The 27,725-nt window shown below is 35.1% G+C and overlaps 1 protein-coding gene across 1 annotated transcript; it reads left to right on the top strand.

Annotated features, from left to right (window-relative positions):
* The first annotated feature begins 5,681 nt into the window (after positions 1-5,681).
* On the top strand, positions 5,682-16,648 carry LOC150025793 (uncharacterized). The gene is made up of 3 exons (XM_090304737.1): positions 5,682-6,956; positions 14,705-15,652; positions 16,508-16,648. Exons 1-3 carry the CDS (start codon positions 5,682-5,684, stop codon positions 16,646-16,648), a joined length of 2,364 nt encoding a protein of 787 aa, XP_090160863.1.
* The last annotated feature ends 11,077 nt before the right edge of the window (positions 16,649-27,725 follow it).

Consider the following 27,725-nt stretch of genomic DNA (forward strand, 5'->3'; position numbering starts at 1 on the left):
AATCTCTTATCATGATGAGTCGGATTCAGTTGATCAATATGGTGATTGCAGGCTTTCTAACTTATAACTTTAGTATGTATAAATGGCATGTTTCACTTCTTAAGCTTTAGTCCCCCCATACTTTTTTTATTTTATTTCTTTTTTCTTTTTGTAATAATATTTGTTTCATGTGATGACAGATGATTGTTGTTACTTGAGGTGTCATCATAGCTGAGATGTCAAGTTCCATAGTGATGCCTAACATGAAAGCTTTTATAAAAAAAAGTTAAAACTTGAAAGGAGATATCTCAAGAGGACTTAACTCTAATGTGGAAACATATGAAGGTTAGTATAACTCTATTCATGTAAGTGTACTCAATTAATTTTTATTTATATATTTAATGTATATTTTGACTATTTGGTATTGCTTTTAACTTCATGGCTTTAGGATGCATTATGTTTAATGGAAGGGGGAAAAGAATATGCAATGAAACAATTGTTATACCAATATAAAATAGACATCATCATTTTCTATTAAACATACATCCAAAACAAAGGTAGACCAAATGATGTACTACCCAAAGATTGGAATTGGTTAATACATAACAAATAAAATGATTCTAAATTGAAGGCAATGTTACTTTCTTTGTATATCTATATCTATATTTTAAATTTGAATTTTATTTTTTATGTATTTTCACATTATAATATTAAATTATTTCTACATTTATAGGAAAGGAACTTGAAAAATAAAGTTAGTTGAACAAAAAGTTAAATCATCTATTAGCACAAAATTAGTTGTGCAAAAATCATTTGAAAATGGTAATGTTACTTTTATGTTTTATATATACAAACTTATGCAAATCTTCAAAGCATTATCTTGAATTATATATCATGTTGATGTTGATGAGTGTTAAAGCTTTCTCATAATTTATGTTGTGTTAAAGTCTTACTATGTTGATTCTCATTTTTGCTTAAAAATGATATATATATATATATATATATATATATATAAAAGATGGGAATAAAATTATATGGAATAAAAGTGTTTATTTAAGATTTTGCATACATGGATTTCTCATGTGTGATTTTCCTATTCTATCATTGAATCTTGATTTTCACTAACATTCAAGTTGTAAACTATAATTAGCCATAGTTAAGGTGTACTCAAATCAGGATTAACAATCTAAAAGATTTCAATAATTTATTTATGGTTTCAATCAAGATGGGTCCAAATTTTAAAATTCATGATTCCAAATTCACATTAAAATATACAAAAAAAAAAATAAAATGAAAGAACCTTAAAGAATAAAAATATCAATTGAATTCTTTTTTTGTCAAGCTTTTTATGTGAATTTTTTTTTTCTTTTATAAAATTTGTCCCTTTTATTCAAGCTTTTACATTATAATTACCATGATTTAAAAAATTGATCAGACCTAAAAAAAAATCAATGAATTGGTTTCTTGATATATAATATAATCTAATAATTAAATAAAATGAAACAGAAGCAATTAGGGATTTACTATTTTTTTCATCAATAAAAATAAATTAGAAATATTTTAAAAATGTTCCAACCCTATTACAATTAGGAGATTATGTATATGCATAACCCAAAAAAATCAGAATACCATTAAAGCCTTCATATATGAAAACTTCTTTAATTGACAGCGCAAGCATCGATTGTCAAACTATGTTTTTTCTAATTCATCTCATCTTAACCTATTTAAGATTTTTAATTGGGTTTTACTCTTTGTAGAGCTTTTGTAAAGATCTTTTAATTTTTTTAGACAATTTTTATTTGCAACTCCCTCCATTATTATATATCACATTTTTTATGTTTTTCTATTTAAAACATTGCCTCTTTTTCTTTTTGTGCTTATTTTTTTTTTAGAGATTTTCATATTGGTTAAACAAGTACTAAATTATAAAAGTTAATAAACTAATTTTGTAAGGTTGAATCACTATATTAAAATTGTAATTTTGTGACAAAATATGTTACAAAACAAGAAAAATATCATTACGAATATAGTAAGGATGATAAATATCATAAATAAATAAGTGTTACAAAATAGTTATGACAGAAAACTTCATTTAGTCATCAAGACTGACATAAATCACACCGAACAAACTCTTTATTTTGTTATAAATAATAATAATAATCACATTAAATACAAAAATATTTTTTATCGTAAAATTTAATGGGACGATTTGTCACAAATTATGAGAGGGTGGTTCAAAATAAAACATATGTTGTTTGAAGTACAATAATTTTCATTTAAAGTGAGACAATGATCATATCACTTAAAGTGAAACAACTCACGCTTTGATTGAGCATGAGTATTGTCTCGCTTAAACGTTGTTAATGTCGTTCTAACCAATACAACGATATTTAGTCACTTAAAGTGATAACAATGAACAACGTATATGAGTTGGTCGCTTTGTGTGACATAAGTATGCTTAATCAAGATGTGAATAGTTGGTCACTTTGTGTAATATAAACACACTTAACCAAGATGTGAAGAGTTGGTCGCTTTGTGTGACATAAACACACTTTAACCATGATGTAAAGAGTTGGTCACTCTGTGTAATACAAAGACACTTTAAGTAAGGTTGTACTCTCATTAATATCTCAATGAATAATTATGCATTTCGGTTAGGATTTCCCTCTGAATCTCAAAATCAGGTTGTTGAATATACTTATTCATTTTTTGGTTCACAACATCCAGTACTAATTGTTAGTAATTGTCAAACAACTAAAAATAATATTTTTAGTATGATATACAAGAGAAAATAGGAAATATTTTCATTATGATTTTTCTAATAATGATAATTATGCATAATTTTTTTTTTACATTACAATAAAATCAATAAATAGAAACCAATTTTAGAAAAAAAAAATAGTTAATATATTGACTAAATTAAATTTTATTTTAGAACTAAAAACATTACACTTATCTAAAGTAGTTTCTATTTTTAATAAAATTTATAAACTAATTTCTAAATCGGCATCTAAAGTAGTTTCTATATTTTACCTAAATGAAGTATAATCTCACCTTTTTAAATAACCTCAGTTGCACCCCGCACCTTCATACATCCTTTCCAAGCGCATATCTCCATTTTAGTTGCAACACTTCCATTCTTCTTCAGTCACATCATCTGAGATAGCAATTTTATCATTTGAGCGTGTGTGAGAGACTTGTCAAGAAATTTGGTTGTATTCTACATTCCACAATGCAAATATAATTTATTTTTTTTAGTTTTGCACTCTATTTTTACACCTCGTTAGTTTTTTTTCTAGGTTTTTTAGCTTCTAGAATGACTAAAAGTTGAGAAAAATAAAATACTACTTTCGCTTAAACTAATAATAAAAGTAAATATTTTTTAAATATCTTTTTATTTTATTTGACTTAGTTTTTTTTTCATTATTCAAAGAGAAATAATTTAATCATTGTTAAATTATATTTTGACACCAATTAGCTCAAATAACTTAATACTCTTATTTAGCTTGTTTTAGTATTTAAAAATAAACAACATCAAACAAACTTTTTAAAATAAAAAGGAAAAAATTTAAATGTTACATTTTACTAACTTCTTTTTTATAGGAAATTTTATTTGAGACATATTGAGTTTTTAGCTTCTTTTTATTTATATATATTTTATTAAAAAAAGTTAATGTATACCTCGTCTCAATCCTAATTATCTTGAACCATTCAACTTTACCTCACTCTTAAACACTGAAAATCTCATTTCCAAATTATCAAAAATTATTACAAAGTGGATTTTAAGCCTAACTCAACCCCATAAAACCGGTTCATGAGGTGAGGTTTGTGTTGAAGATGGTTGTTGCCCCTTCAAGATTGTGTTTGATGAAGACTTGTATGTTGTGTTTGATGAAGACATTTATGTGCTTTCCATGTATTTGTGCTTTGCTTTAAGAATGTCTTAGTTAGTGCTTAGAGGTTGTCTAAGAGTAGCTTTTTGCTGAGTAACTCACCTCATAACCACTGGCCATGTGTTAAGAACAAGCATAAGTTTTCTAAAACTGTTTTTCACATGTTTTACACAAAAACACGTTTTACTGCATAAAAATAAATCTGTTCTTTTCTAAATAAACAGATTCATTTTCTTCACTGATGCCTTGGCTAAAGTCTTGTAAAAATTTGATTTTGTGCATCAGGTATTTTGACTAAGTCTTCTTCTTTTCAAAACGACTGAGTTTTAAATTGTTAAACTTTCTCTGTTTTCGTTTTGAAAAATAAATCTGTTCATCTGTAAATGAATAGATTCTTTTTCTCTCTGGTGCCATGACAAGCTTAAACGTTTTCAGTTTTATCTCAGCACCAGAATGGTTGACTAAGTCTCCTCACTTAACAGATTCTCTAACTGCTTTTTGAAAATAAATCTGTTCATTTTATTTTCAATCTGTCCATTTTATAACAGCTTTAACTGTTTTTCAAAAATCTGTTATATGCTGGCTTTCTATAAAATGCAAACTTGTTTTCTGAGTTAAAAAACGATTCAAACAGTTTATACATTTGCAAAAACAAGTTTTGACAGCAGAGAGTTAAGTGTTTTCAAGAATTAGCATTTGTTCTTCAAAGATTTCGAAAATCACAAAGTGCTTGTTCTTGGTTTGGTTCCAAAAGCTTGGTGTGAGGTGCAGCTACTGTTCTAGCAATCTTGCCTACTGGTTTAAGGCTGATCTTTGCTACCTCAATCAGGTGTAGTCGTTTCACTTCTTATTACTTGTAAAAGTTTGGTTGAATCCTCTTCTTGATAGGTGTTCTTGGAGAGTGGATGTGTGTGTATGAGTGCTGAAATAGGTTTTTTCAGCAAGGGTACCTAAGTTCTTGTAGGTTTCAAGAACAGTGGGAAGTGTACTTGATTGTACTGTGTGTTAGTGAATTCCACCTGTTGTTGGTGAAGACTGGATGTAGCTCAGGTTGAGTGAACCAGTATAATTGCTTGTGTTCATTCTCTCTCTCTCTCTGCAATTTCGTTTCTGCATAATTGATAAAACAGCAAAGAAATAAATCTGTTCAATTGAAAATAAATCGGTTCTTTCTGGGCACTGTGCATACTGTTCTTGGTTTCTGAAAAAGCTGTTTTAATCTGATAAGAACGTATACAATCTGCTAAAAACCATTTGAACAGACTGACTGTGATAGGCTGCTTAAGAAACTGTCAATGCTATTAATTGAACCTTAAACAAATTGCTTAAAGTTGAAGCTTGCTGTTCTGGGTTTCATTGTTCTTGATTTCTGAAAAACTGTTTGGTTTCAATAAGAACACTGATAATCTGTTAAAGGTTAATAAAACAGGGTGTGTGCAATAGATTGTCTCACTAATTGTCAAGCCCTTAACTGAACCTAAATCACACGAATTGAAATTAAGGTTTGCTGTTTTTGTGTTACACTGCTTTTCAATCTGATCTCTGTGTGTGTGCATCTGGAAATTTTATCTGCATAATCTTGAGATTGACCTTGCTGAATTAAAAGCTTTTCAAACAAAAACAGTGCTGAAATAAATCTGTTCATTTTCACATAAATCGATTTATTTTCTGTAAAACTGTGTTAAACACTGTTTCTGCGAGAAAGTTTTAAAAGGTCAATTCACCCCCCCTCTTGAACTTTGGCACTATTAAACCCAACAATTGGTATCAAGAGCTGGGACTTGTAGTTTAATCAAGTTGTTTGTAAAAATGTCTGAGTTTAATGTGCTTTTTGCTGAGGGTTCTGCTGTAAATAGACCACCTATGTTTAATGGATTGAATTATGCATTTTGGAAAGTTAGAATGAGAATTTTTATGGAATCCATTGATGCATTAATTTGGGAAGCTGTGGTCAATGGACCTTATGTGCCAATGCAGATTGTCAAAGATGAACAAGTTGAAAAGCCAAGATCAGAGTGGAGTGATACTGAAAGGAGAAAAGCTCAACATGATCTGGTGGCCAAGAATATCATAACTTCTGCATTGACAATGGACGAGTTCTTCAGAATATCTCAATGTAAGTCAGCAAAGGAGATGTGGGAAGTCTTAGAAGTGACTCATGAAGGGACTGAGGATGTAAAAAGGTCAAGGAAACATGCACTCATCCAAGAGTATGAGCTGTTCAGAATGCAACCCGGAGAGAACATTGCTGATGTGCAAAAGAGATTCACCCACATTGTGAATCACCTCACAGGCTTGGGAAAAGAATTTGATAAAGAGGAGCTCAACATAAAGATACTGAAGTGCCTCGACAGAAGCTGGCAACCAAAGGTGACAGCTATCTCTGAAAGCCGTGATCTGTCAAAATTGGGAACTACTGCACTGTTTGGAAAGCTGATGGAGCATGAGTTAGAGCTTAAAAGACTTAAAGAACAGGAAACAACAGAGAGGAAACCCAAAGGTTTGGCACTGAAAGCAACTGAATTGGATGAGATCAAGGAAGAAAAGGAAGATGCTGAAGATGATGATACAATCAACCTTCTTACAAAAAGATTCAGCAAATTTCTGAGGAAGAAAAGCAAAAATAGGAACCAGCAGAAAAGAAGGTATCCTAAACCTAATGATTTAAATTCCTCTAAATATACTTGCTTTGGATGTGGCAAAACAGGGCATATCAAAACAGATTGTCCAGACAATCAAACAAGGGACAAATCTGCCAGCAAGAAATTTGAAAGGAACAAAGGAAGAAGAGCCTACATCTCATGGGAGGAAAATGAAGTTTCCTCAACCAGCAGTTCTTCAACAGAAGATGAGGAGAACAATCTGTGTTTTATGATGAAGGATGAGGAGTCAAGCTCTGAATCAGTAAGTAATTTCTCTGCTGATTCTGATAACTATGATGATTTGCTTGCTGCCTTCAAGGAAACACATGAGGAAGCCAATAGGCTAGCTGTAATATGCAATAAGCTGCAAAAGGTGAATAATGTGCTTGCACCTAAAGTAAAAACACTTGAAGAAGAATTGCATAAGGCCAAAATAGATTTGGTAAGCCTTGAACTGACTTGCTTGCATGCCTCTATTAAAAACTGTGAAAACTGCAAAAGATTGGAAAAACAAGTGGAATATTTGCTGAAAACCCTTTCCAATTTCACCAAGGGAAGAGAAAACCTTGAGTCTCTCCTTGGATCACAGAATGCTGTTTTCAATAAGAATGGACTTGGTTATACCCCTGGAAATACAACCAATGTCAAAAAGCTTTCAAGTTTTTTTGTTCCAGCAAAATCAGTTTTTCCAGCTTTTAACAGTGGCAAAAAGGCATCTCATGTAACCTGTTTTTACTGCATGAAATCTGGTCATACATCTAGGTCTTGCATTGCTAGAAAACATCTTGTGCCTAAGAACTTAGCTAAATGGCTACCAAAGAGAAGGTGTTAATCTGTGCTGGACCCTATACTGAAAAGGGTACCATTTGTATATTTTTATTCTGTTTTGCAGATTGGAAGCAAGAAAAACCAATGGTACTTGGACAGTGGCTGTTCCAAGCATATGACTGGAGATCTTACAAAGTTCACCAGCTTAAAGCTCAAAGCAGAAGGACATGTGACCTATGGTGACAATAACCGAGGGAGAATTTTGGGCAGAGGAACTGTTGGAACAGGAAATTCAACAACCATTGAGAATGTGCTGTATGTAGAAGGACTTAAGCATAGTCTTCTCAGCATAAGTCAGCTTTGTGACAAAGGATACAAAGTGAATTTTGAGTCAAGTGGCTGCACAATCTCAAGTAATTCATCCAGTAAGGCATTGTTTACTGGTAAGAGAGTGAATAACATTTACTTGTTGAATATCATGGAAACTAACTCTTCAAATGAGTGCTTGCTGTCCAGAAGTGATGAGTCTTGGTTGTGGCACAGGAGCTGCTGATGAACCTGACAGTAATGAATTTAAATCTGTTTTAAATCAAAATGAATCGATTCATTTTGATACTGCTGATACACATACTGTACAAGAATCTACTGCAGCTGCAGGTTTGCCAAAAGAGTGGAAAACCCCAAGAGACTTAACCCTTGATAATGTCATTGGGAACATTGAGAAAGGAGTATCAACTAGAAAATCCTTGAACAATTTCTGTGAAGCAATGGCCTTTGTATCTCAAGTTGAACCCAAGAATTTGAAGGAAGCTCTCAAGGACAGTAACTGGATTTTAGCTATGCAAGAGGAACTGAATCAGTTTGCTCTTAATGAGGTCTGGACTCTTGTTCCTAGAATACCAGAGATGAATGTAATTGGAACAAAATGGGTATTTAGAAACAAAATGGATGAGCATGGAGTGATCACCAGAAACAAGGCTAGGCTTGTAGCTAAAGGGTACAATCAAGAAGAAGGAATAGACTATGATGAGACATATGCACCAGTGGCTCGGTTAGAAGCTGTTAGACTGCTGCTTGCTTTTTCCTGCATCAAAGGGTTCAAGCTATTTCAAATGGACGTGAAGAGTGCCTTTCTAAATGGCTATATAAATGAAGAGGTATTTGTCTCACAACCACCAGGTTTTGAAGACCATCAACATCCAGAATATGTGTTCAAACTCCAAAAGGCTCTCTATTGACTCAAGCAAGCTCCTAGGCAATGGTATGAGAGGCTAAGTGATTTTCTCACCTCTCAAGGCTATGAAAGAGGCACATCAGATAAGACCTTGTTCATTAAGAAGAAAGGAGATGACTCAATTCTAGTTCAAGTATATGTGGATGACATCATTTTTGGATCAAACAATGGAGAATTGTGTGAAGCTTTCGTGAAGGTCATGAAGAGTGAGTTTGAAATGTCAATGATGGGTGAGTTGAACTATTTTCTAGGCTTGCAGGTCAAACAACTCAAGGATGGTATTTTCCTAAGTCAAGCTAAGTATTGCAAGGATCTGCTGAAGAAATTTGAAATGGACAAGTGTAAACCAATCAGCACACCCTTCTCAACAAGCTGTCATTTGGATCATGATGAAGCTGGAATTTTTGTTGATGAAACCAAATACAGAGGACTCATAGGATCACTGTTGTATCTTACTGCTAGCAGGCCAGATATAATGTTTGCAGTGTGCATGTGTGCAAGGTTTCAATCTGCTCCTAAAGAATCACACTACAATGCTGTCAAAAGGATTTTGAAGTATTTGCAAGGAACTAAAGAAGTTGGATTGTGGTATCCAGGTAACATTTCATTAAGCTTAACTGGGTATTCTGATTCAGATTTTGCAGGTTGCAAAATTGATAGGAAGAGCACAAGTGGAACCTGTCATTTGCTTGGATCAAGCTTGATCTCATGGCAATGCAAAAAGCAGGCTTGTGTAGCTCTTTCCACTGCTGAAGCAGAATACATTGCAGCAGGGAGTTGCTGTGCTCAAACTATATGGCTAAGACAACAATTGAATGATTTTGGTATCTTACTTAACCATATACCTCTGCTGTGTGATAATACAAGTGCAATCAACTTAACCAAAAATCCTGTCATGCATTCAAGAACCAAACACATTGAAATAAGGCATCATTTTCTAAGAGAACACATATCTAATGGAACATGTGATATTAAGTTCATTGGTACTGATTTACAACTTGCTGATTTGTTCACAAAACCATTAGCCAAAGATAGGTTTAATTTTCTGCTTAATGAATTGGGTATTTTAAATGTCAATTGTACCTAGCAGTGAAAAATTAAATCTGTTTATTCACAATTAAATGTGTTTATTTTCTGCACTGATACGCATTGATGACTAGGAAAGAGAAATTCTGATCTTTGACTGCTTTACTGACTTAGTGGGCATTAACCTCTGTACCTTTGACGGTTTTGGTCATGGTTATGTAACCGATTTGATGGTTTGGGTGTTCAATAAGAATTTGAGTGTATGCATCGTGACCCTAAAGATTTGGTGCTTATTTTCAAAGATACTCTGCACAAAATTCAGAAGCATAATATCTTCATGCATATCCACTCATAACTGCCATATCAATCCATTTATTCTGCTATAAATCTGTGTGAATACTTGCTACCCACATTGGCCATTCTCTTTCTATTCTCACCATCTGAAATCAAGAAAAGAATTCAGGTTATCATGGCTTCGTCTTCAAGACAAAAACAGAAAGGCAAGGGAAAGCAAACCACTTCTCAAGGTGTGTTAGAAGGATGGTTCGCTGGAAATGAAGAAGGCATCAATGCCTACATTCATGAAACAAGCAGGAAGCAGATCAACATACCCAAGGTGCTGGATTTCAACTGGCTGAAATCTGAAAAATTGGTAGAAACAAGGGCTGTGTTGAAGCACCAGAAACTGAAAAAGATGTTGGAATTAACGGGTAATGTCTATCCTGACTTGGTTAAGGTGTTTTATACTAACCTCACATTGGATGGGAAGAATGTTGTCTCTTATGTGAAAGGGACAAAGATGAAGATCACAAGTGAGGTGTGGAATTCTGTGGCTGGAATAAAATATGCTGGACTGAAAGTAGGGAAAGGAAATACCAGTGGAATTTCAGAATTTAACAAGCTGCAATATTACAAAAGTTGTATGAGGAATCCTACAGAAAGCATAAACAGGTTCCATGCAGGGCATTTGAACCTCACTCCACGTCTAGTTGCATACATCATAGCTTGGCAACTGATTCCAAGAGGGACAAACCATGCTGTCTTACATGAAGAGGATCTTATTCTCCTATACTGCATCATGAACCAGATTAAGAAATGACCCTATCAAAGCTGTAAGTGAGATTGATACTTCAACTCTCACCAAAATGGGTTTTCACAAAATTGAAGACAAGTGGGTGGTTCTCAAGGAGAAGGACACTCAAGCAGAACATGAGGATGAGGATGAAGCTGTTGCTATGGATGATGACTCACCTGCTACCCAATCTGAACATGAGGAAGTTGCTGCAAATGCCATAGTTGCCTATCAAAGTCCAGAATACCGTGGAGAACCAATGTCTATGTTTGAGAGGCAAGTGCTGTACCGTCTTGATGTCATGTCTGCAGAACAAAGGGCACACTTTGAGGCTACTCATGCAAGGTTCCAACACCTTGATCATCAGATTGAAGGAGTTCAGGCACAGCTTGCAGAGCTCTACTACAAGGATCAGTAGTTTTCTGTTTTTAATGCTTTCCTTATCAGTTTTCAAGTTTCTGTAATGTTGAACAATTTGGTTTTCTGTTTCTGAACTATTATGATTGTGATTTCTGCTTTATATCCCTTTATTCCCTATGCTTATATGTTGTTTGATGAATCCAAAGGGGGAGAAAAATAGCTCACCATGCTAGGTGATGCTAGCTGTAACAGGGAGTTAATTCTGCACCTTTAAATCTATTCATATGCTATGCAATACTGCTGTTTTTTTCTGGTTTAAAATCTGGTGCAGTGCAGGTGCAATTTTGGTTTAAAATCTGGTGCAGTACAAGTACTTAAAGCAACAATGCTATGAGGTTAGCTATGGGGATTTGTCTCCATCAAACAGGGGGAGATTGTTGAAGATGGTTGTTGCCCCTTCAAGATTGTGTTTGATGAAGACTTGTATGTTGTGTTTGATGAAGACATTTATGTGCTTTCCATGTATTTGTGCTTTGCTTTAAGAATGTCTTAGTTAGTGCTTAGAGGTTGTCTAAGAGTAGCTTTTTGCTGAGTAACTCACCTCATAACCACTGGCCATGTGTTAAGAACAAGCATAAGTTTTCTAAAACTGTTTTTCACATGTTTTACACAAAAACACGTTTTACTGCATAAAAATAAATCTGTTCTTTTCTAAATAAACAGATTCATTTTCTTCACTGATGCCTTGGCTAAAGTCTTGTAAAAATTTGATTTTGTGCATCAGGTATTTTGACTAAGTCTTCTTCTTTTCAAAACGACTGAGTTTTAAATTGTTAAACTTTCTCTGTTTTCGTTTTGAAAAATAAATCTGTTCATCTGTAAATGAATAGATTCTTTTTCTCTCTGGTGCCATGACAAGCTTAAACGTTTTCAGTTTTATCTCAGCACCAGAATGGTTGACTAAGTCTCCTCACTTAACAGATTCTCTAACTGCTTTTTGAAAATAAATCTGTTCATTTTATTTTCAATCTGTCCATTTTATAACAGCTTTAACTGTTTTTCAAAAATCTGTTATATGCTGGCTTTCTATAAAATGCAAACTTGTTTTCTGAGTTAAAAAACGATTCAAACAGTTTATACATTTGCAAAAACAAGTTTTGACAGCAGAGAGTTAAGTGTTTTCAAGAATTAGCATTTGTTCTTCAAAGATTTCGAAAATCACAAAGTGCTTGTTCTTGGTTTGGTTCCAAAAGCTTGGTGTGAGGTGCAGCTACTGTTCTAGCAATCTTGCCTACTGGTTTAAGGCTGATCTTTGCTACCTCAATCAGGTGTAGTCGTTTCACTTCTTATTACTTGTAAAAGTTTGGTTGAATCCTCTTCTTGATAGGTGTTCTTGGAGAGTGGATGTGTGTGTATGAGTGCTGAAATAGGTTTTTTCAGCAAGGGTACCTAAGTTCTTGTAGGTTTCAAGAACAGTGGGAAGTGTACTTGATTGTACTGTGTGTTAGTGAATTCCACCTGTTGTTGGTGAAGACTGGATGTAGCTCAGGTTGAGTGAACCAGTATAATTGCTTGTGTTCATTCTCTCTCTCTCTCTGCAATTTCGTTTCTGCATAATTGATAAAACAGCAAAGAAATAAATCTGTTCAATTGAAAATAAATCGGTTCTTTCTGGGCACTGTGCATACTGTTCTTGGTTTCTGAAAAAGCTGTTTTAATCTGATAAGAACGTATACAATCTGCTAAAAACCATTTGAACAGACTGACTGTGATAGGCTGCTTAAGAAACTGTCAATGCTATTAATTGAACCTTAAACAAATTGCTTAAAGTTGAAGCTTGCTGTTCTGGGTTTCATTGTTCTTGATTTCTGAAAAACTGTTTGGTTTCAATAAGAACACTGATAATCTGTTAAAGGTTAATAAAACAGGGTGTGTGCAATAGATTGTCTCACTAATTGTCAAGCCCTTAACTGAACCTAAATCACACGAATTGAAATTAAGGTTTGTTGTTTTTGTGTTACACTGCTTTTCAATCTGATCTCTGTGTGTGTGCATCTGGAAATTTTATCTGCATAATCTTGAGATTAACCTTGCTGAATTAAAAGCTTTTCAAACAAAAACAGTGCTGAAATAAATCTGTTCATTTTCACATAAATCGATTTATTTTCTGTAAAACTGTGTTAAACACTGTTTCTGCGAGAAAGTTTTAAAAGGTCAATTCACCCCCCCTCTTGAACTTTGGCACTATTAAACCCAACAGTTTGCACCCACTTATATACAATAAAATGTCATAATCTCTAGTCGATGTGCGATCTCCAACACACCCCCATCACGCCTAGGCTACCAACTCGTGCGTGGAGATATATGTTATGGGTGGTCCGATAACGGCCCGATAGCGGGTGGTCTGATAAGCCCAACAAACACTCGATAGGATAAGCTCGAAATGGCTCTGATACCATGTTACGAAGTGGACTTTAAGTCTAACTCAACCTCATAAAACCGACTCATGGGGTTGAGGTTTGCACCCACTTATATAAAATGAAATATTCTCATCTCTAGTCGATGTGAGATCTCCAACAAAAATCTATACATCCTCCAAGAAAAGCTAAAACTTTTAGGACGGAACATTCCAAAAAAATTTGGAGCATGATATCAAATAACCACTTACAATGAAGAAGTAATATGTCGAACCAGCTACTCATCCTCTTTCCAAATTAAGTCTTCCCCTTTTACACGCAAAATAGAAGTGATAAAATTCTTCGGTACTAAAAAACTTCCTCACATTTTAAAAAGGTTTGTTTTATCGACTAGTGCGTAGAAATGTCTATAAACAATGATTTTTAAACTCCTTAGAAAATGATTTTACAATCGTAGTCCATAAACACGTTGTTTATAGTTTTGACTTACATACGACAATTATGAATAGTCTATAAATATCACTATAGACGTTGGTTATTTTAGTAACCAATGCCTATTTCTCACATGAAATAATGTCTTAATATACTTAGAGGAGGGTATATACGATGATTATTATTATGAGTATTGGCGCTTATACCCTTCTCTATACCTATACCCTTTTCTTGCATGATCTCTCCCATAGACTATGAATGTAGTCAAAATAGTCATTTATGGACCACTATAGGCAACGATTTTGTCTATAACTGACACCTATAGTAGCTCATAAACTATGGTTTTAACTACAGTCCTAATCTATTAAGGGTGGTCATGGATTAAATTTTGAGTAATTCAATCCAAATCCAAATATTTGGATTGGATTTTAAATCAAAATCCATATTTTTATAAAAAAAAATGAATTGTATTTAATCAAAATCCATAATTTCTAAAACAATTAACATAATATTAATATAATAATATGTAAGAAAGTTGAATATTATATAAATTTTAGAAAATATAATAAAATTATAATTTAATAATATAAAAAAAAAATTAAAGATAACATAATATATAAATTCTTAACATCAAAATACACTTATAGAATATTAAAGATCATATTATATCCATTTATTAATATATAAACTCTTTGATACACAATTCACTACTAGTATTATATACATTTATAATATATAAAATATTGGAACAAGCTATGAAAACCAAGCTGTTATCGGGCCTCAAGATTGGACGAAAGGAGATGGAAGTATGCATCTTTCAGTTTGCAGATGATACTCTTTTTCTCTGTGAAGACTCCTTTAATAATGTGATAACCTTGAAGGCCATTCTAAGGGGCTTTGAACTAACCTCAGGATTGAAGATTAACTTTCATAAGTCAAAACTAGCAGGCATCAACGTTCAAAGCTATTCTCTAGATTGCTACACAAAGACTCTGAACTGTACACAGATGGGGATACCGTTTAAGTATTTGAGAATTGAAGTGGGAGGAAATCCAAGGAAGGAACAGTTTTGGGAACCTGTCATTAACAAGATAAAAGCTAGGCTCAGTGTGTGGAAAGGTAGATTCTTGACTTTGGCAGGGAGAATTTGTCTTATTAAATCTGTCATTACTGCCATACCCTTGTATTATCTCTCCCTCTTCAGAGCACCGGACATAGTCTGTAAAAGGATTACTAGCATCCAAAGGAGATTCTTATGGGGTTGGGGTAAAGTGAATAAACCAATCTCCTGGGTAAGTTGGAAAGATGTTTGTAGAAATAAGGAGGAGGGAGGCCTGGGCTTAAGAGATATTCGAAAGTTTAATTATGCTCTTCTAGCAAAGTGGAAATGGCGTTTTATCTCTCAAGAGGAAGGAAGGTGGAAGGAGACTTTGATATCAAAATACGGTTTGGAGACCGAAAGCACTCAAACTCCTATTAAACTTCAATCGTGGTGGTGGAGAGACCTTAATAAACTATGTAAGGAGGGAGGAAGAAAGGGATGGTTTCAAGAAGAATTAAGTTGGGAATTAGGTTGTGGGGACAAAGTAAAATTCTGGGAGGAGGTGTGGGTTGGAAGTACTGATCTCAAATCTTTGTTTCCCAGATTGTACTCCCTGTCCCTAAATAAAGGCCAAACAGTGGGCGAGGTAGGTGTTTGGGTTAATTCAAAATGGAGGTGGAACCTGGGGTGGAGACGCAACAGATTTGAGTGGGAGTCCGCAAAGGAAGCAAATCTTCTTATGCTTCTAAATGGGGCTATTATGAAAGAGAATGTCAAGGATGTACAGGTGTGGGGGAAGGAAGTAACAGGGTTATTTTTTGTAGAATTCTGCTTATGAATGCTTAGACAAGCAATCCAGAGGTCCTTGCTTAGAAGTCTTCAAACTCCTTTGGAAGGCTAAGGCATTCCCAAATGTGGTGACGACTGCTTGGAGGGTGTTGCTGGGTAGAATCCCAACAAGGATGAATTTGAGTAGGAGAGGTGTCACGGTGAATACCACGCTTTGTGCAATGTGTCAGTCAAAGGAGGAGTCATGCCAACATCTTTTTCTAGAGTGCAAATACGCTCAAAGGGTCTGGTCGTTGTGCCTCAAATGGATAGGTATATCTTTTGTTCAACAAAATGTCTTAAATTTGCACCTCACTAGCTTTTGTCTGAGCCAAACCAGTAATAAGCAAAATCTGGTATGGAAAGGTGTATGGGCAACTATCATTAGATGTATTTGGGATCAAAGGAACCTCATTGTCTTCAAGCAAGGGATAGTCGACGCGAAAGAGGTGTTTCAGAAGGCACAACTTAAATCTTGGCTCTGGATAAAATATAACGTGCACTCCTTTAACTACTCGTATGTCGACTGGGTTCTTAACCCAATGCTATGCATTAGAGGCTATAAGTAGGCCCCACAGTTTTGTTGCAGGTGCAGGGGTCCTTAGTACACCAGTTTCTGCCACTGGTGGAATAAGGACATGGCTTGTGTCTAGGTGTAGTGGTTGAGGGATGTAGAGATGAAGGAGTAACAAATCTGAGCCTGTCAAGTTGTGACTGCTGCTAGTGCTATTGGCTCTGGATGGTTTTGCTGCTTGTACTTGTGCTTATGGTGTTGGCTTGGGTTCCTCTGTCTTATGGTATTTATGGAATCTAGATGCTCAATGGGACTGTGAAAGATGTCTATATGGTCCAGTTAGGGGCAAGTGTATCTGGTTTTATGCATAATGGAAGAGGTTTTGCAGTGCTGGAGGAAAGTCTATCTTGTAAAAGTGATAGTATTGCCTTGCTGGAGTAATAGATGGAGATGGAGGGGCCCCGGACGTTGTCATCACTGTCACCACTTGTCGGCTTGCACTGAAGAAGGGCTGAGAGTTTTTGGAGGCTGGCCTGAAGTGTAGGGATTGGAATTATGGATATGCATACTTAAGTAACAAGTGTGCAGGTCTGCTTTATAGGAAAGGCTGGAACCAAAGTGTGTCATTCAAAGCTTTGGAGGCTGCATGGTTAGTCAATGCAGAATCTTGGACTAACTTAAGCCACTGCAGCTGTTATGCCTGTTTTGATTTGGTGGGGATCAGATTTGGAAAGCACACAATAAGATGCAAGAGGGGTAGTGGAATGGTGACTTGAAGTTCAGTGATGTAAGCAGTCTAGACTTGGACATTGTTGTATATCATTAAAGAGGACAGAGTTGCAAAAAATAGTGGATGTATGTTGCGGTAGAAGCAGGGGCTATGTTATCAAAGAAGAGTGGATTTCTAAGATCATGAGTGGAGCCTGGAGATGTACGGTGCTCTTGAAAGAGTCAAACACGTGTAACCAGTGATCTCACATGCGGAAGAAAGCATTGTGATGTGCCAGATTTGAATTGATGGACCTCTTGGAGATGGGACGGACATGGTGGAAATAAGTAGTGGACTTGCTGCTTGACATACGGACAGGTTTAATTCTTCTGTGGAGTTACCAGGGAACCAGGGTGTTTTTAGGTGCAGCCAAAGTTAAATCTGAAGTATATGAAGACGTTGTTCAAAGCTTATGTGACGATGGAGGTATCTTTTTTTTCTTGGTGTGCTACAGAGGTATTGATGTTGCAGAGCTTATGGTAGCACAATATTGACATAGTGATTGCCGGTACAGGGCGTCTAGCCCATACAACAAAGAACATATATTGTCTTCATATAATTTCTTCATTTTCAGATATCTTTTCTTGTTTGTGGTAAGATCTTAAAGTGGTCTGGTTTGTGTAAATGGGTTGGGATACCCCACTTGTATCCCCCTTAATTTAATTTTATTCTTTGCTGATAAAAAAAAATATTGGAACAAATAAAATTCTAAAGAAAACATAAAAAAAAAGTTGATTGCTTCATGTGTATGAGAGAGTAAATAAAATTCTAAAAAGTGAATAAGAGGTGCTAGAGAGTGTTGCATGAGAGAGAAAGAGGAAACCCCAAATGAGAGAAAGTATAAAAAAAGTGGTTTGGATAGGGGCACTTGAGAGAGAGAATACTTCTAAAAATTTAGATTGGAAATTTGGATTATCCTATTTTTAAAATTTATATAAACAAAATGGAAATCTAATATGAAAATATAATAAAATGTGGATCAGACTAAAAATTATATTTAAATAAATAAATTTTTAATAGATTAGAGTCGTGCAAAAGTGAAACAGTTCTAGAAAACTAGACTTTTTGTCACCCCTATAGTCTATGATTACATTTTTTGAGTTAAATTTTTTATGCATTTCCTTCTCTTAATTAACTTGTTCATTTAAAAATCCAACTAGATATGCAATAATATTTCAGACAATTAGATACACATTTTTCAAAACTATCAAATCACATATATATATATATTGATAAATAACGTATGTGGTCACCAATACATATTCCTATCTTCTCCTATCTATTTAGCTAATTTCCTATACATTAGAAGCATGTTACATTAGTTAAACCTATATATTATTCATTAACTATCTTAGAGTTATTAAACTTAATGAAGTATGTAGTCCAAGCATTCCTCACATAGTCTATTAGATGGCATTTCATGAAGTTCTTCTTGAATCAAAGTAGAGTAAAGGGGCGGAAGCAATGGATGAGGTGAGCAAGATCCTCCTAAGAGTGGTGTTGATCTTGTAGGTGCATGTTAAGTGTGGGTATTGGGTGGTTCGGCCAGTCCAAGGGAAAAGATGAAGGAATTGAAGTTTAGAGCCTAGGATTCTAGGGAGAAGCAAAGTTGAGCACAAATGGGCAGCATAACTTTACTCACAATAAACTTGAAAATACAAGGTGTAGGCTCCTCCTTTTATAGGCTAAGGAGGACCATAATGCAACCCTAATGCTACCAAAATGAAATGCAAATTACATCCAAAGACTAAAGGCACATGACCGGCCCTAGCCTAAAGATTCCTTCTAGAAAACGCACCAAATCTTAACAAATCTAGGTTAAGTCCTTATGAAACCATGTGTGCTATTTACACCACAATTAATACCATGCTACCCTTAATGGGCCGTCCATGTATCTTACAAATCTTTCTTGGATTCACATTGGTCTAGACGCTTCCTCCATTGGCCTAGACGCTTCCTCCATTGGCTTAGACGCTCCTCCCATGGGTCTAGACGCTTCCTCCATTGGCCTAGACGCTCTTGGTTTGGCTTTGGATGCTTATGTCTTGGCTCTTGTCTTTCTTGTGAGGTTGTGCTTGGCCCTCTTCCATCATCCCCTCCCTCTTGAAAAGGATTTGTCCTCAAATCCAATGCTTTTGTTGCTTAGGGGAATGGTTGTGGCTGGATGGTGTCCATCATCTCCTCCTTCTTGAGAAGATCTATCCTCAGATTTGCAGACTTGATCTCGGATAGCAGCCTCTTGCTTCATCAAGGTGTGTCCTCCCGGATCAAATATCAATCTATGGGAATCTTGAAACAAAGCAAAGGAGTTAGAGTGAACATTTGGAGAAATTTTAATTGTGTGAAGTTGCCATTTTTGTTTTTCTCTTGTTTTGGCCAACTTCTCACAATACCTCCCTTTTGATGGTTGTAGGTGCCCTCTAATCCTCTTATGTTTTCGAAAATTTCCAAAAGTAGTTACTTTTCCCTTAGGCATAATCCCTTTAAGAAATGGTAGCAACTTTAAAAAGGCAAGAGGACAATGTGCACATACAACTTCAAATGGAGAAATATGAGTAATCTTGTGGACTACTCCATTGTATGCATGATTATAAGGAAAAGGATTCTTATCCCAAGAATTGTGAATGTCCCTCATGATTTCGTGAAGCATAGAAGGAAGAGCTATGTTTTCAAATTTTGGAGCTCTATCCATTATTTTTTAAAATAAATCATGGAGGCTTGTCACGTTTCTTAGGAAGAGTTTATCCACTTCCATGAAGAAAGAATCAAGAGCTTTTGTTGTCCTAGGAAGCTCTAATATGAAATGTGTGTCTTCCCAAGTATCTTTTACAAAAGGTGAAGGAGTATAGAGTTCTTGAGACTTTGCTTAGGTGTAGTTTGAAAACAAGAGTTGTACCTAAAGTAATGTCTTTGAACCTCTTTTCTCATGGGTGACAAAAGTTTTCCTCTTAAAAGCTCTAGAGTTTTATCAACTCTCATTTGTCCCATGAGTTCTCCTTCTTGTAGACTTTTTCTCTTATGTGCAAAGAGAGTCTTGTTGGTACAACCACGGTTTATGAAAATTTGTACATTTTGCAATGGTTGTCTCAATAAGACATGGCAAGTTGTTCTAGGCACTACTTCATACAAAAATTGGTAGGTGCTTATAGATAACTTGTCATTCTTTTGGGGATATCTTAACACATTTGAGAAATAGTCTTGATCTATGCAAGCTTCTTTTAAAGACTTTTCTTTTGTGCTTATGCTTGCAAGTGTTCCTTTACAATAGGAAAGGCTAGGTTGTTCAACAAGAAGCATGTTTGTAAAGGTATTTTCATTGTGCTTGGCTTGTTGAATGACCTTGTGGGAAGGAACACTATTCTCCCACGCCTTTTGTTTCCCAAAATTTTTCTCTTTTTCTATTTTTTCTTCATCCCTTTTGTGTTTCATTTGTATTTGGTCTTTTACCACTTGGGAATGTGGTAAAGGACTAAGTACAAACTTTTTGTGCTTGTGGATGAAAGAAATCTCGTTAGTTAGACCATTATGCGAGGTTTTCTTATCAAATTGCCATGGTCTACCTAATAAGACGTGGCAAGCTTCCATAGGTACTACATCACACAAAACATTGTCTTCGTAGTTACCTATAGAAAACTCGATTTCCACTTGTTTGTCTACACGTAGTTCTCCATCCTCATTGATCCATTGTAAATTGTAAGGTTTTGGATGAGGAACTACTTGTAGATTTAGTTTCTCAATCAATCTAGTGCTACAGCAATTGCAGCATGATCCACCATCCACAATAAGAGAGCATATATTTTCTAAAATATTGCATCTAGTATGAAAAATGTTCTCTCGTTGTGTCTCAATGGATGCACTAGGTTGATTGTGGAGGATTCTTTGAATCATCAATAAGTCCCCCTCCAAAGGATTTATCCTCTCTCCTTCCCCCTTTCCTTGTGTACTAGGTTCATCCTCACCACTTGTGTACTCATCTTTTCCCTTTAAAAACAAAACCCTTTGGTTTGGACATTGCGCTTGCACATGCCCTCTTCCAAAACATTTAAAACACTTGGTGTCCCTAGCACGGATGTATGGGGTGGAGGCATCTTTTACTAAGGGTTTGGTAGTTTCTTTGGATTCGTCTCTAGGTGTACTACCCTCCCTTTTAAAGTCTTTCTTGGGATAAGAGTTGAAGAACCCACCCTTTGACTTGAAGTTTTGCGCAAATTTTGTTGTTCAACTTTAATGCAAAGTTGAACCAAATCATTCAAGTCTTGATAGGGTAATAGTTCTACTCTATCTCTTATCTCAAGGTTGAGCCCACTTAGAAACCTAGATATGGTGGTGGTTTCTTCCTCTCTAATGGATGCTCTCATCATGTAGAGCTCCATTTTCTGCCTATACTCTTCCACACTTAAGTTCTTTTGTTGGAGTCTTTGGAGCTTGTCCATCAACTCCCTATGGTAGTAGGAAGGTATGTGGCGACGTCTTAGGGCTCCCCTAAGGTCATTCCAATATTCTATGGGAGGCTCCCTATGAAGACGTCGGTCTCTCTCTAGAGAGGTCCATCAATACATGGCATTGCTTTGGAAACTAAGGGTTGCTAAGGGTACCTTCCTCTCCTCACTCACCCTATGGCAAGCAAAGAGTTGCTCTACTTTCATCTCCCAGTCTAGGTAGGCTTCTACATCTTCCTTACCATAGAAATGGGGTAGGTCTACCCTTACTTCCCTTGGGCTCTCTTGCTCCCTTTGCCTAGTTCTTCTAGGGGGTGGTTGGTAATAATCATTGATCCTACGGCTTCCCTCCCCTAGAGACTCAATACTTTGAGATGCATGAGTAAGCGTTTTTTTTTATTTTTGTGTTTTTTTTTATTTCTCTTCTTGAGCCTTAGCCAACTCATTGATTTTGTTCTCATTCTCCAATTGTCTAAAAGAGATTAATTGCACCGCTTGTGAAACTTCTTTCAAAAGAGTTTTCAAAGATTTTACTTCACTTTCAATAGACTTTGGAGAGTGAGGAGAAGAAGACATGGCTAAAACTTTGTGTATATAGGTGTTTTACTTTGAGAAAGTTTAGGAAAGTTAAAGAAGGTAGTTTTCCAGGTAAGGGAGGTGAGTCACAATGGACTACTTAAGTACCAAGCCTTTTCCTTGCCAAAAACTATCCTCCAATATCTTCACACAAGACTTTCTCTTAGTGAAACACTTAGAACACAAATAAGTTGAGAAATAAAAGCAAGAAAACAATGTAAGCTAACTATGCAACAAGGCTAGTCGGTTTAGCACAAAATTTAAACAAAATTAAACATGCAAAGCGTTTCTACTAAAGCAATAGAATAGCAAATTCAAACAAGTAACAATTACTAAACAAGAATGCTATACTATTCGGCCCTAGGTGAGGCTTCTTGGACACTTGGAGCCCTTGAAGACACACTCACCGTCTAAAACGTAATTAAAAGGGTAATTAACAATAAACCAAGTTGCAAAGGAATTAAGAAAACTCCCTTTGTTGATCCTCTTTTTGGTTAGTGCACTTCCTTGTTGTCTATGCTTCTTTGATCCTCCAAGTGTTTGTAGTGTTTTCTTTTTCAAGAATGCTTGTTTCGGCTTTGGCTTTGTCTTCTCCTTAGAATGATGGTCTTAATTCTCCAATTTCCAGCACCTATCACAGGGCTGAACCTTAACCAAGTCAAGTTTCAAACCACATAAGCACCAAAGAAGAGAAGAAATTCCAGCACCCAAATTAGAGGTCAAAGAACAAAAGCAAGAAACAATTAAATTGAATAAAACAGTACCACCAAAAGGATTTAGATTATGACAACTAGAAAGAGAGTCAAGAAATTAAAGCAACAAATAAAAGGTACTCAATTAAAGGTTGGCACACAAAAGAATTCCTAAAGAAAACCACTAGATTAGATGACCAAATAAAAAAAACAGCACCACTGGAAAATGTTGTGGGCCTGAAAACGTGTTTGTTCCCCAATTTATGCTGAGCTGTATTTTTAAAATTTGATATGCAAGATATTCAGGATCTTATCTAAAATCTGGCTTTGGAATCACTCAAAACGCATGCACCATTTTTTTTAATAAATTTTGCAATTTTGGTGTTCAGTTAGGCCAGCTGGAGCGCCTCAGATTTGCACTCTGATTTTAAAAGATTTATCATTTTTTTTCTGTTTCTTCTTTTGACCTAATTCTTTTTTTGTCCTTTCTATAACACTTTAAACTTGCATATTCCAGAGAATCAAAATTTTCCTATGAGTGGAAATATTTTTCTGGATCAAAACAGCCAAAACAGAGAAGGTGAAAACAGGGGAATCTGAAAACTGGAAACAAAAACAGCAAGATACCAAAGTTTAGACACAATGGAAATTTGTGAAATAGAATTGTGTAGGATCTAAACACAATATGAACTCAAACTAAAATTAAAAAGGCACCAAAAGATCAAAGAACAGCAGATTCAAGCAAATTAAAGAGACCCAAAATCAAGAAACAATCAAGCCAAATAAAAGGACTACTATGAATTGTTGACAATATGGATGAACATGACTTGACAAAACATGTATAGATTCAGAAAATTAAAGACTCAAAGCATAATATGAACCAAATAATGAAAGCAATAAAGACTCAAAAGCCTAAAAGAAAATAGCAACTCAAAGGTGTATGGAATCCTATCACAAATTGCACAAGAACTTGTTCAAGATCAATTGAACAAGAGTGCTTCGGTTGGATCTTCCACAAAGCACACCAAACAAATTAAAATGTAAAAAACAGCAAGACAATTATGGAAAATAAGATGAACAACATGAAAGTAAAGAAGAACTAAAATTGAAAAGACCAAGAGCTACTCATCTTGAAGAACCAAAGCTCATGATACCAAATGATGGCATTTCATGAAGTTCTTCTTGAATCAAAGTAGAGTAAAGGGGCGGAAGCAATGGATGAGGTGAGCAAGATCCTCCTAAGAGTGGTGTTGATCTTGTAGGTGCATGTTAAGTGTGGGTATTGGGTGGTTCGGCCAGCCCAAGGGAAAAGATGAAGGAATTGAAGTTTAGAGCCTAGGATTCTAGGGAGAAGCAAAGTTGAGCACAAATGGGCAGCATAACTTTACTCACAATAAACTTGAAAATACAAGGTGTAGGCTCCTCCTTTTATAGGCTAAGGAGGACCATAATGCAACCCTAATGCTACCAAAATGAAATGCAAATTACATCCAAAGACTAAAGGCACATGGCCGGCCCTAGCCTAAAGATTCCTTCTAGAAAACGCACCAAATCTTAACAAATCTAGGTTAAGTCCTTATGAAACCATGTGTGCTATTTACACCACAATTAATACCATGCTACCCTTAATGGGCCGTCCATGTATCTTACAAATCTTTCTTGGATTCACATTGGTCTAGACGCTTCCTCCATTGGCCTAGACGCTTCCTCCATTGGCTTAGACGCTCCTCCCATGGGTCTAGACGCTTCCTCCATTGGCCTAGACGCTCTTGGTTTGGCTTTGGATGCTTATGTCTTGGCTCTTGTCTTTCTTGTGAGGTTGTGCTTGGCCCTCTTCCATCACTATTGCTACTGGATTTAATGGTTGAGCATTCCTAATATTGTAATACAAAAGAAGTTGAGATTAGTCTTAAAGTACATATAGTGTATTATAAACAATAACTTAAATACATATTGTTACCTATTCCCAACTTCCGTCAATGTCAAGTTTTATAATGGTAGTCATCCATTGCATAATGTAGTAGGCACACTCATACCCTTTCGTTTGTTTACTACACTACAATTCAATATTAATTAAAAATTAATATTAATATTTTGACAAACAATGAAGAGAGGAAGACAAAAAATTACAAACATGCAGGTTCAACCATGTTAGTTTTTGACAATTTACATTGTATCGACCTTTGAGTATGCTATATCCACGCCATACCCTGATTAATAGAAAAAAAACTTGGTAGTTGACGTTTAAGTATTATACGCATGTAAGTTGATAATGTAATTACCTGTCAACTATTTACTTGAGATGTGTATGGATTCTTGTGTAGTGAACAAAACCACACAGTGTTATCAATTACAGATAACACAAGTATATTGAACTAAAAGCTTTGATGTCTCCAAATCCATGAAGATTGCTTGAAGGCTAGGTTGCTGCTTGTGGGCATGGGTTCTGGGTAGATTAGAATTTGTCAATCCACTCTTAGCTTAATCCAAAACTGAATCAATCAAGTTCTTTAAAATGTGTTTTTCAAAGTAGTGAAAAACAACCCGTTGATTTATCATTTCAATCGATTGTTTTACACTTAGTGGTTTTGAAAAGGATTTGAAAAAGCTGAAATTGGCTGACCTCACAATCAAGGCCAATTCAATCGGTTGAATCAAGTTTTCAATCGATTGTTTTTTAAAAATCTTGACAAAATTTGTTAAGTCTGGTAAATATGTTTTCCAAGATTCTAAACTATTTTTGCCCTTGATTAAAAGTCTTAAACGGCTATTTTGAGACTATATAACTGGTGTTTACGTCTTTGAATAGAGAGATATCAGATTACCAAAACGATTAATAAGTTTTTCAAGATTGCAAGATTGCTTAAGGCTTTGCTTTGGTTAAGAGTGGAATAGGAATTGTTGTAATTCTTCTGTATCAGGTGTGATCTTTCTTGTTCTTACTTGTATTTCTTTTCATATTTGTAAAACTTGTAAGGTGCTGATGTATACAGTCAAAGGGTGTTCTAACTTGTAGTGAATTGTGTATTAAAGAGGGTGAATGTTCTTAAGAGGTTCAAGATCACCTCTTTCGTGTTTGTGTGTTTGTAAGCTAGGGTTGATTACATAGTGAATTTTCAATGGTTAGCTGAGGACTGGATGTAGCTCTGGTTAAGAGTGAACCAGTATAAATTCTTGTGTGAATTTATCTATCCCTCACTCCTTAAAACTGTTTGAACTGTGTTTTTTATAAACTACTGATAAAAACAATCGGTTGATTCGCATAAACAACCGATTGATTTTCTGGAATCAATTAAAAACAGTTTTGTTTCTTGGCTGATCTGATTGCTTCTTCTATGTTTCTTCATTCTTGTCTAGTATTTTCGAAAATCTTTCATTAAACAATTCACCTCCCTCTTGTTTAAAGTCTTTAATTCTAACAAAGTAACTATTAGTGACCTCTGCATCATCCATGAAAACAGTTAGTAAAACTTAAAAAAAATGAAATACTAATAATTGACAACTTATACTAACTGAACTTACTCATTATTATAAGGGACAAATATATTTGTTTTCTTCCTGGAATCAAAGAATTGGTCTGAGTTTGAACTTTTTAAGTTCCAATTGGATTAATTAATTGAAAATCCAAAAATCTATATACATATTGTTTCTCCTCGTTAATAGAAACTCTAGAAAATACCTATAAATAATTAATTAAAACATAATTAATAATTTAATACAATAAAGTAAATAGATCTCCAACTCCAACCTTAACCTCTTTAAAACATCCTCCATATGTTTAGAATTTTAGAAAGACATTTCTAGAGACTAGTTTTACCAATCAACTTAGAACTTCATAATATAATTGTCATATCACTAAAAAAAATCATTAAATATCAATTAATTTACAGATAAAAAATATTATATTAATTAAATTAAATATTATTTTATAAATTGATTTTTTTTTTATCAGCAAAGAATTAATAAATTAAAGAGGGACACTTCAGGGTGTCCCAACCTGTATACATAAAACCAAACATCAGGGAGCACATATAAGGCTCACACAAACCTGCTTAAACTAGATACTCTTCCTATAAATTTTAAAAGCTAAACCCACGTCCAGCTGAGAACCATTATGCTAGAAGACCAAACAGCTAATGGCTTCAAAGATTGATGGAGCAGAGGGCCAATTTCTCCCATTCCAAATACCAGGAAACACCACCGATGCCAATGAGCAGAATGAAAACAGCAGCTAACCAAGCCAATATGTGTTGGTCAACAGCACTCTTCACACTCCACTTATGAAAACTATACGCACCAAAACCAACTGCGGGTCAACTGCAGGTCGCACTCCAGGTCAACTACCTCAATGCTCAAGGCTGTCCAGTAGGCTATTGCATACTAGGAGTCATTACTGATGTGCCTCGCTCAATTCACACTTTGCTTCACAACACTAGCAGCGCATACTCCCAATGCCATTATACACTAGGCCAACCGAACCACAGTACCAGACCTGGCAGCAACATAAAATGTTCCACCATCAGCCCTTACCACACCAACCTATAGCAGTACCACTCAAGGCCAGACAACACCTTCACGGCTCAGAAGAGCATGCAGATTCAAGATTGGAAACTATGGCCTTCCCCCTGGAAACAAGAACCACAGTGGCTGCCCTCCAACTGCCTCCCCTCTAAAGAGAATTCAGGTGCACTGCACACTACAGATGGAGAAAAAACCAACAGCATCAAAATTCCCCCCTTCACCTTTCACCCCATTCTGGACAGATTTGCACCTCCTTGCCACTAGCTGGACCAACCTATTAGAAAACCAGTCCATACGGGTAATTTATTATATATAAAATAATTTTTATTATCAATAAAAGTTTAAAAAATAATTTTTAAATTAATATTTAATCTTAACTATCAAACTTTTAATTACTTATTATTTTAGATTTTAAATTATTTTTTAATTAAATTAATAAATATTATTAGTTTAGAGACTAATAAGTTAGTTTTTAAAATCAATTTTTCATTATCTTTAAATTTTTGAGGTATGGGAGTTTG

This window comes from Phaseolus vulgaris, chromosome 7, assembly GCF_051622355.1.
Source record: "Phaseolus vulgaris cultivar YP4 chromosome 7, ASM5162235v1, whole genome shotgun sequence".
Lineage (NCBI taxonomy): Eukaryota > Viridiplantae > Streptophyta > Magnoliopsida > Fabales > Fabaceae > Phaseolus > Phaseolus vulgaris.

Bases quoted from the DNA above. Each gene is read 5' to 3' on its own strand.
- LOC150025793 (XM_090304737.1), top strand. From the start codon at position 5,682: ATGTCTGAGTTTAATGTGCTTTTTGCTGAGGGTTCTGCTGTAAATAGA. The intron at 6,957-14,704 runs GTAAGCCTTGAA...ATAACCTTGAAG, and splicing joins ATAAGGCCAAAATAGATTTG to GCCATTCTAAGGGGCTTTGA. The intron at 15,653-16,507 runs GTGTGGGGGAAG...TATGGAATCTAG, and splicing joins AGAATGTCAAGGATGTACAG to ATGCTCAATGGGACTGTGAA.